The sequence below is a fragment of the Ctenocephalides felis genome, unplaced genomic scaffold, assembly GCF_003426905.1.
Source record: "Ctenocephalides felis isolate EL2017-DRISC unplaced genomic scaffold, ASM342690v1 CF-g0.4_SCAFFOLD_01121, whole genome shotgun sequence".
In the NCBI taxonomy this organism is placed as follows: Eukaryota; Metazoa; Arthropoda; class Insecta; order Siphonaptera; family Pulicidae; genus Ctenocephalides; species Ctenocephalides felis.
In genome coordinates, this window is record NW_020537275.1 from 26,132 (window position 1) to 37,009 (window position 10,878).

General features: G+C 33.0%; 2 protein-coding genes across 2 annotated transcripts; both read right to left on the bottom strand.

The window, feature by feature from the left end:
- Positions 1 to 5,135: 5,135 nt before the first annotated feature.
- Positions 5,136 to 6,074, bottom strand: LOC113365570. Its single transcript, XM_026607097.1, has one exon. The coding sequence runs from the start codon at positions 6,072 to 6,074 to the stop codon at positions 5,136 to 5,138; it is 939 nt and encodes a 312-aa protein (XP_026462882.1).
- Positions 6,075 to 7,924: 1,850 nt separating this feature from the next.
- Positions 7,925 to 9,877, bottom strand: LOC113365571. The gene has a single exon (XM_026607098.1). It carries the CDS (start codon positions 9,875 to 9,877, stop codon positions 7,925 to 7,927), a length of 1,953 nt encoding a protein of 650 aa, XP_026462883.1.
- Between the last annotated feature and the right edge of the window lie 1,001 nt (positions 9,878 to 10,878).

A 10,878-nucleotide genomic window follows, 5' to 3' on the forward strand; every position in this document is an offset into this window, starting at 1 on the left:
CGTTAAAGGCTTGATTCGAATGATTCGAATCACTTGATTCGACTTGGCACATCACTAATATATATATATATATATATATGTTGAAAATGTTTAAATTTGATGTTGAAATGTATGATAGATTTCTTGGAGGGCGTAACATCAAGTAAAAAAAGTAAAGTAAAGATTTTTTTTCAAAACATTATTATTTTTCCATACGTTTCGACGTAAAATTCTGCGTCATCCTCAGTGGTTCTACAACTTAAAAAAAGAAAAAAAAAACAGAAAGTAACGTTACAAATTAAATATACATAAGCAATAGTAAAAAGAAAAGTTTTAACTAAAGAGAATTGCATAAAACATTACTTACTTGAATTATTTATATTATCACTAACTCATATTAATATAACTTGTACAGATTAATAATTAAAGACAAGCACTAACTGCCAGTAATTTCTTTTTTTATTAAAAAGAATAAAAGATAAAAAGTGATTAATAAATAAAATATTATACGTAATACATGTGCATCCGAGGCCAGTGCCATACAGAATAATATTATTGTAAGTGTCCGAGATGGAAGTCAAAATTTTTAGAAAAAACAAACCACATGTGCTTGCGTTTGACCCAACGTCTTGGCGCGCTATGCAAGTGTGCGTGATAGTGCTGTGTACACCGTGGTGTTAGGTATTCGATATGAATTGGGAAACATTATTTAGAACAAATTGGTAATTTTCGCAAATGAAGCTGGTGTCTGTACGTTTGTTTAAACAATAATTTCTATTCAGGATATTTTTTAAAATCAGGATTATTCTTTAAAATCAGGATTATTTTTTAAAAAGATTTTGCAATCTCTAATATCTCTCAGGATGTCTTTGTACTCTATATTTTTCTTTGAGTTAAAGGATTATATATATATATATATATATATATATATATATATATATATATTGTATGATTCTGAATTTGATGTCGACATATGTATTAACAAAGTCTAATAATCGGGCATAACATCAATAAAACATGAATTTCTTTCAAAAATTTATTTTAAATCCATACGTTTCGACTATAATTTTAGCCTTCATTTAGTGGAAACTAAAGTTATTAAAATTTTTCAATTTCAAGATTAACTAATTAAAGTACTATTTACTATTTTATTTTTAGTTTCCACTGAATTTTTGAACGAAATATATATATATATATATATATATATATATATATATATATATAAAGTTAGAATTAAGCTTGCTCTAAATCTACGTTAGGCGTCTTAGATTTTATCCTATATTCATAAATAATAATATCAATAACAACTATGATATAAATAATATTGATAATAACATGATTAGGAATATTTTTAGTAAAAGTAAGTACATCGAACCAAATTCTTGAAACATAAGCATTCGAAAGTAACGCATACTAGTGCATTCGAATATATGTTTGCATATTACTCTTGAATGTTTCAGCGACGTACAATTTATCATTCTTTAAAATACTGAGATAATTTTTAACAGACATATTGTTTTAGACATTATTGTTTCGAAAGTAGTAAAGTAACGCATACTAGTGCACTCGAATATATGTTTGCATATTACTCTTGAATTTTTCAGCGACATACAATTTATCATTCTTTAAAACACTGAGATAATTTTTAACAGACATATTGTTTTCGAAATTAATATTGGTGTTTCGAAGAGCCATTTCTATATTGTTATCATGCCAGCCTTCGTATATAGGCGCTCCGACGGAACTGATGTTACCGGTATACATTTATTTTTTTCGGTTTCTCTGGTGAAATTCTTTTCAACATTTAAAATACTGCTCTGTCCAGCCGCCTGCAGCATTTGCGTCCTAAAATATGCTCTTTAATTTATTGATATTGATAACTTTCTATAAACATTGTTCAAAAATCACTCTCACATAGTATTGCAAGAATTATTAATTTGATGTTGAAAGCGATTGTATGCTTTTGAGTATTTTTAACTTTTGCATTAAATGCCCTTTTCCAGCTTCTTGGTACATGCCATGAACAAAGTAAATGGTTGTTTGTCGAAGTCATGACAGATGACCATGCCTTGTAATATGCAGGCAATTAAGGTGACAATTTTTTTTACTTTACTACTATTGAACTACAAATTTTCTCAAAAAATAATTTAAATACAGTTTTGTCTTGCCGATTGGTGAAACAAAATGCTACGGGATAACCTACCCCAAACTCATCAATCACAAGAAGAGTATGCAGGTTAAATCAATAAGAATTTGCACCATGAGATCCATCTATGCATGTTTTATCATGTCTATATTCATTTAAAATAGTGGCCTGCACTATAGTCATTATGACCATAAAAAGATCATCTTCTTCTAGCACATCATGTTCTACGTTTTATTATTATTATCTTTATGGGTAGGGTATGGTAGCACTGCTTTGCACTTGATGTTTCGAACATCTTTCTTGGTAAGTATTGAGCGCTCAATGGTAAAATTTCTTCATATGCTGCATTTTGAATACTGATGATAATTTTATTATCCGAAATTCCTGCTACTACTACTTAATAATGGTGGCGTATTCTCGAAATTTATTCTATAAATTGGGAACAATTTTCCTCATATCTTTCAATGATTCTATGGCGTTGCTTGCTATAGGCGTGACTGGTTTATTTAGATATAAATCTATTTCATCACGTCTTTTATTTCCTTCATTTTCTCTGACGCTATTTTTTATGTAACTGCCAAAAGTCGAAACTGTCTGGCGTGGCATCAATATCTAAACTTGTAGTAGAACTGTTCAAACAAATTTGATTTTTCAATGCATTTATTGCATTTGAGGCAGCATTGGTGTTTTTAAAATGCAAGTTTTTAAAGCGTGGATCGAACAATGAGGCAAGAATGGACGGAATGAAACTTATTGACAACAAGGCTTTTGTAGGATCCAATGAAAGCACTGCAAGAAGGTTTGCGATTATTAACCCCGTGACTTCTAATACTACCAAAAAAATTTCAAGAGGGTCTTAATTAAAATTACGAGTTGACAAAAATTTAATTTCCGGACACTTTATTTTCTGCCAAATATATTCGAAACCAATGCTCTAAAAAAAAATTTTGAATAGTTGGTGGTGTTTTGGTTGTGTTGGTGTTTAACTCTCTTGTCTTTCTTATAGAAGCATATGCTTTTTGAAACATGTCTAGCTTCCTTCCAAAATACTAAATGCTTAGACTTACCTGTAAAAGCACTGCCTAGACCTAGGCCCTAGAGGTTTATAGTCACTGGCAGAGCTGGAGGCTGTTTCATTTACACTGTCAAACAGCTCTTCTATGAATTTCAGAAAATCGACAGTCCCAGTACCTTCTTGAGGAAAATTATCATCTAGAATACGATTAAAAGAGGTTGAATTATAAATGCGATTAAATATATTTTACATTATTTTCATTTACTCACACTGCTTAGTAGCATATCTGTGCATCATTGAAGAAACGCTATAAGAGAACACCACTGCAGCATCCTTCACTCTAATCTTCCTCATTTTGTCAGGATACACGTTATGTGCTCGTAACTTCTAGCACATGCGGAAATTGGGCAACTCTGAATTAATTTCGAATATCTTTATTATATGGCTTCCGAATGCCTTTTTTTGTTGATTACGTTGAATAAAAGTGACATCATATGATGAAAAGCTGTTTCTCAAACATTTCAACATATGTGGCGAATCATAAAGTGGTATGATTTCCTGATCACCAACAAGAAAGCCTTGAAGTTTGCAACTTCTATCTTCTTTGAGAAACTGTGCTCTTGTCTCGTTAAGCAACAAGTTGATTGCGGCAACATTTGTAGCATGCTGATCACATACAGTGACTACAACATTGAGACCAATTTCCTGCAGGCTTGATATATCGTCTCTTATACAAACTTTAAGTTCAGCGCTTTTGACACTACTTTCAACAAAGTGTAATGCCTCTGATGTTTTAAAGTGGCCACGAATGCCTTTATTCATGAATACTAAAGCATGGTCCGCAAACTTTGATCTCCTTTCTGAAACCTCCTCGAAGCCTGTTATGTTATCTTTACTCTCGTCATAATCAATGCCTGCAGAAATGCTTATTTCGTCAAACATCAGAACACAGTTTCTATTAGATGGATCCATATTCAGAACAGAAGTACGCAAAGTCTCCACGAAAGTTTTATTGATACCAGAGCTGATCGGAATATTAGCCAAGGACTAGATAAAAAGGTAAGGTAAAGGTAAAAAGGTAAAGATAAAAAGGACCTCCAATATTTGTAACAGGATGGACTCTGTTTGTACAATGCGATCCCCAGTGTTTTTTCATCGAGGTTGTATCTTCTTCCTTTAGGCTATGTTAAGGCGCGAAGCTTAAAAATTACTTCTACGTCTAAACCGGTGTTGTCGTTTACTTATTCTAACCACTACACTTTTAATTTGTTCTATAATGGAACTGCTGGTGTGATCGGTGATTAAATAAATAAAATGCGACTTTTAATATTAGTATGTTTATTATATAAAAAAAAGAATATATTGAATATAAGGGCATCAGATAGTTAGTCTTTCTATGCTGAGCTCTGAACTTATACTAAATAAAAATTATTAAAAATTAGGATTAACAATATTAGCCCCGCCCGTAAGAGGATTTGCCAATTAAAAAATGGCCAGGAGTCAATGGATTTAAATCATTAGGATCGGAACTCAAAGGAGAAATTGGCCTGGAATTTAAAATAGCTTCGATCTGTGTTAAAATTTTATAGAAATCTTCAAAGGTAAGGCATGCATTTCCTAAAATTCGCTTTAAATGCGACTTACATGATTTTATACCGGCTTCCCAAATACCTCCAAAATGGAGTGATTTAGCAGGAATAAAATGCCAATTGATGCCGTCGTCACTTAATGATTTCAAAACATTACTAAGGTTATTTTTGCACAAAAAATTAGCTAATCTTTTAATTTCCGACGATGCCCCGACAAAATTTGTTCCGTTGTCTGAATAAATGTTAGTGGGTTTTCCCCGACGTGCGATGAATCGTCTGAGTGTAGCTAAAAAGCATTCTGATGTTAAATCCGATACTAGTTCTAAATGAATGGCTCGCGAACTAAAACAAATAACTAGGCATATATACCCTTTAATTTTTTTATACCCTCTAGTACGACGATCTCTCAACATAATCGGATCTTAAAGTCCACGCCGCAATTCGTGAATGGCAAATGGGGAGTGACGTGGTTTTTTGGTAAATCGCCCATTAATGGGGAAGTAGAAGTAGGATTAACCTTGAAGCAGATAACGCATCTTCGTATAATACCTTTACACAAATTTCTACCGTTGATTGGCCAGTATGTCTCTCTGAGCGTATGTAACAAGTGTTGCGCTCCAGAATGAAAAGATTTTATATGTTCATATCTGGCAATCAATGATGAAAGTGCATGATTTTTAGGTAGAACCATTGGGTGACGCTTATCGTAACCTAAGTCAGACAACTTACCGTCAACTCTCAAAATACCATTTTCGTCTAAAAATGGGTTGAGAGATTTTAAATCTGATTTAGTTTTTATTGGCTCGTGGTTTGATAGAGACTCTATTTCATTTTTGAATCTTTCATGTTGTGCTAATTTAATTAATCTTACGCGAGCATCATTAATTTCGGTGGTTTTTAATTCACCGTGGATACAGTCGCCCTTGTTCTTGGCCTTGTTCTTGCAATTTTTAAGGAACCGAACACAATATCCAATGACCCTAACTAACTTTGTATATGATGAATACATATTAAATATATTAGTTGTGGTTTGTTCTATTACTGTTAACGAAACATGTTTAATTTCTTCTTCGGTTTCTGATATGAAATCTGCGCCAAAAGAAAGTTTGTCAGTGGTATTCAACCAAGATGGATCGAACCACCACAAATCTGAATTAATTAATACTTCCGGTAACATTCCTCGCGAAATTAAATCGGCAGGATTATCTTCTGATCTAACATGGTACCAATTGTTTGGATCCGTATTGGTTTGGATCTCCGAAACCCTATTAGCAACAAACGTTTTCCACTTGTGGGAAGGCGATTTAATCCATGCTAGTACTATTTTTGAATCGCTCCAAAGCATTTCGCGATTAATGGAAATTTCTAAATTATCTTTAACTTTATTAACTAATTTTGATAATAAATGAGCCGCGCATAATTCTGAACGCGGCAATGTGATGTTTCGTAACGGAGCAACCCGCGATTTTGCCGCTGCAATATGTACTGAGCAATCCATGTTATCTTCTATATATATAAAAATAAGTCGGGTTTTCCTTCCTGACGAAATAACTCCAGAACGCACGAACCGATTTCGACAATTTTGCATTCGTCGGAAAGGTCTCGGGCTCCACAAGGTTTATAGCTAAGAAAATTAGTTGTGCATGGCATCGTGCTTTAATGCAAGTTGCTGGAACTTCACGCACCGTAATTAAAAATTCAAATAATGACGTTAGTGAGAGTTATCAGAATTATGCTTGGTTAAGTTAACGAGCAATTCTTGCCGCAAAGAATAATGATGTACACGCACTGAATTTCACCATTCAATCAAAAATTGCTGGCGATTTGGTGACATACCAATGATTCCGACTGGTCTTCCGTTTGACTTCAAACGATTGCAATTTCCAGTTCGCTTTGCGTTCGCAATAACAAGTCGCAAGGCCAATCGCTTAGTGTTTGCGGGATAAATTTCAAATAGATTATTTAGAAAATCATTGTTTTTCACATGGGCAGTTATACGTTGCCTGTTCACGAGTTGGAAAACCATCCGCTTTGTTTGTGTTAACGTCAGACCAAAAACCAAAAAATTTGGTTTACCAAAGAGCACTTCAATGAAACGGATAATTTACGGATTCACTTTCATTTACTTTGAGAAGTTCAACTAAAAAACAATTCATTTTTGTAATCGAAATAAATTCATTACTGTTGTATAATAAAATCAATTTTTTTCTTTTCAAATATAAAACAAACAAAAAATTTCTTCATCTTTCTCACGAAACCATCTGGTGGCGAAACGGAGTTCGTCGGGTTTGCTAGTTATTAATAGTTTTTATGTATACACAAGCACCGTAGGCGCTTTCAGATGCATCGGCAAATCCGTGTAATTCACAAATGATAGGATGGTGCAAATACATATGTCTATTAATATTGATGTTATTGATAAATTTTAAATTATTACAAAATTGTGACCATGTTTTGGTTATTTTTGATGGTACTTCTTCGTCCCATGATAATTTGCACTTCCATAACTCTTGCATGATTAATTTTGGAATTATAACTACTGGCGCTAACAGGCCTAATGGATCATAAATTTGAGCCGTAGTGGCTAATATTGTCCTCTTACTGATTTTATTACTTATAGTGATGCTGTCTGCGGCAATGTGATGTTTCGTAACGGAGCAACCCGCGATTTTGCCGCTGCAATATGTACTGAGCAATCCATGTTATTATTAATAGTTTTTATGTATACACAAGCACCGTAGGCGCTTTCAGATGCATCGGCAAATCCGTGTAATTCACAAATGATAGGATGGTGCAAATACATATGTCTATTAATATTGATGTTATTGATAAATTTTAAATTATTACAAAATTGTGACCATGTTTTGGTTATTTTTGATGGTACTTCTACGTCCCATGATAATTTGCACTTCCATAACTCTTGCATGATTAATTTTGGAATTATAACTACTGGCGCTAACAGGCCTAATGGATCATAAATTTGAGCCGTAGTGGCTAATATTGTCCTCTTACTGATTTTATTACTTATAGTGATGCTGTCTGTTGTATATGCAAATTTATCAGAGTACGAATTCCATACCATCCCTAAAGTTTTAATTTGTTTCTCGCTGAAATTTACGATATAATCTTCACTTTGAAAGGCTACGTGATTTCTATTAAATTTTCGTAGATTAAATTTGGCTTGATTTAAAATCTTCATAAATTTTGCTTTATAGTTTTTAACTGCGGTAGAGTATCTGCTCCGGTAATTAGATCATCTACATAGAAATCCTTTCTAATTATTTCGCATTCAATGGGGTAAGTTTCATAATTTTCCTTGCACAATTGTTCAAGACATCTTATGGCCAAAAATGGAGCAGATGCTGTACCGTACGTTACCGTATTTAATTCGAAACATTTTATAGAATCATTAGAATTATCGCGCCAAAATATTCTCTGAAACTTCCTATCATCCTTGTGAATTATAACTTGCCGATACATCTTTTCGATATCAGCTGTCAAAGCGTACTTGTGCCGTCTAAATCTTAAGAGAATGGAAAAGATATCCTTTTGTATCGTCGGCCCTACTGCTTGTAAGTCATTGAGGGACCGACCGTTACTTGTCTTACATGAGGCGTCAAATACCACCCTCAGCTTGGTGGTTAAGCTTTCCTTTTTAATCACCGGATGATGAGGCAAATAATAAGCGTTTGTTGGTTCTCGAAATTCATTAACCTCTCGCATATGACCTAACTTTAGATATTCAACTATGAAGTTTTTATATTCTTTGAACAATTCTGTATTAGCCTTAAAACGTTTTTCGAGAAGAGCGAATCGTTTCAATGCAATTTGTTTCGAGTTTCCTAATTCAATTTTATTATATTTAAAAGGTATTCGAACGACAAATCGTCCGTCAAAATTTCTATTAGTATGTGCCACAAAATGACGTTCACATTCTAATTCACAATCACTAAAACAATTTGCATTTTCAACCTTCTCTAATTCCCAAAATTTTTCTACATTATTATTTAAAATTGAAATTTCTGAGAAGTTACAAAACGTTTTATTTGTTAAATCATGTGATTGAATTGTTCCCGAAATAATCCACCCTAATGCAGTATTTTGCAAGATCGTATTAGTATTGGGCAATTTAATAAATCCCTTTCGTAGCAAACTCCAAAATAAGCCTGCTCCCAATAACATATCGATCCTACCACTGATATTAAAATTTCGATCGGCTAATTTTATACCGCGAGGAATTTTCAAAATGTTTGTTGAAAACGAAACCGAAGGCATATGACTTGTTATTGACTTTAAAATTAAACATGATATGTTGCTTGAATACGAATTTATATTTGATTTTACCGAAACTTCTGTTTTGTGACTAACATCCGATAAAGATTGACTAATACCTGAAACGGACATCTTTATCGGTTGTGTTTTTAAAGAAAGCTTTTTTGAAAATTCTTGCGTTATAAAATTAGATTGTGAACCGCTATCCAACAAGATTCTAGCTGGAACCCAAGCGCCGTTCTTATTCAATGCTGATATGACCGCTGTCGAAAGTAAGACGTGTGATTTAATTTCATTACTAAAAAATGATGTGCTAGGTACAGCATCATTTGAGGGTTTTTTCGATGGCTCTTCGCAATGCAACAGGGTATTATGTTTTTCGTGGCAAACTACGCAACGAAATGAAGCTGGGCAATTATCAATATGGTGATTTGTATTTAAGCAATTAGTACATACATTTAATTGATTTGCTCGCGATATTCTTTCCTTCACTGTTAGTTTTTTAAAATCCTCACATTTGAATAATAAGTGACGTTTCTTGCATAATACACATTGCATTGCGTTTGAGATCGCATATGATTTTGTAATTCTATCGGTTCTTAATGGCACTTGTTTATGGAATTTGATAATCGGAACCTTATCATAGTGGAGCGATTCAAAAACCTGGCACCGATAATCCAGAAACTTCACCAGATCGGAAAATTTTGAAATGTCCGAACTTTTATTGTTGGATAGCTCCCATTCGCGACGAATTTCCGAATCCACCTTACTTAACATTAAATATATAATCAATGAATCCCAATTATTGACAGGCTCACCTAACGCTTCTAAACAACGTAAATTTTTATTGAAGCTATCCACTAACTTTCTTAACATTTTAAAGTCTTCTGCCTTCATTTCCGAATGATTAAACAAATTTTTAATATGGTTATTAATTATCAACTTTTTATTTTCGAACCTATCTTTAAGTAATTCCCAAGCAATCTCGTAATTTACTGCTGACGATGGCAATGAATGTATAACGTTTGCAGCTTCATTTTTTAAGCAAGATTTCAAATAGTAAAATTTCTGGGCATTGCTAAGATTGGTATCATTATGAATTAGTGCCGTGATCGAATTATAAAACTGCAACCAATTACTATAGGAGCCGTCAAACGTTGGTAAAGCGATGTTCGGACGCTTTATATTGTTATTGAAAATTTGAGTTTGTTCGCTAATACTATTACTTAACTCGGGTTTTGGTATTTTAATCAACAATTCATTTAAAGTATTTTTTAATTTGTCGCTTAAATCTAAGACTACCGGAAAATCAACGTCATATAATTTATCTGATTCTTCTTCATCATCTAAAGCTTCTGCCATATTATTAATAACAATTTCATATTTTTCTTCTAAAACGACCAGCTCTCTAAGTGTTGCTTTATGATTTCAACATTTAATTCAGACAACGGTTTTTTTAATGACGCGTTACAAATATTATCGAGTCTTGTGAAATGCGCTTTTAATCCGCGTTTCTTATATTTTAATGATTTTACCGATTCCATCTTTTTCACAGATCAAAACAACTTATACAAAAAAAAAGGATGTATTTAAGCAATAAAGGAATCCTTGAGGAACGTACTTGACTGACCTTTTTTGCTGTCCCGCTGTGCCTTCGTTGTTGCCTGTGTAGAATCTCAGCTGTTCCGTTCGGTTTGCTGCGTCCTCACGGTGTTAACACTTGTTGGTTAACTTTTTTGTATTTTATTTAATAATTTGATTTGTGATTTTATTAAATTCAATCAATGATTTTTATTCATTTATTTGTGGTATTATTAAATTTAATCATTTTCATTCTATTTACTTGATCTTAATTAACTTCCCGAAGGAGAAGTTTA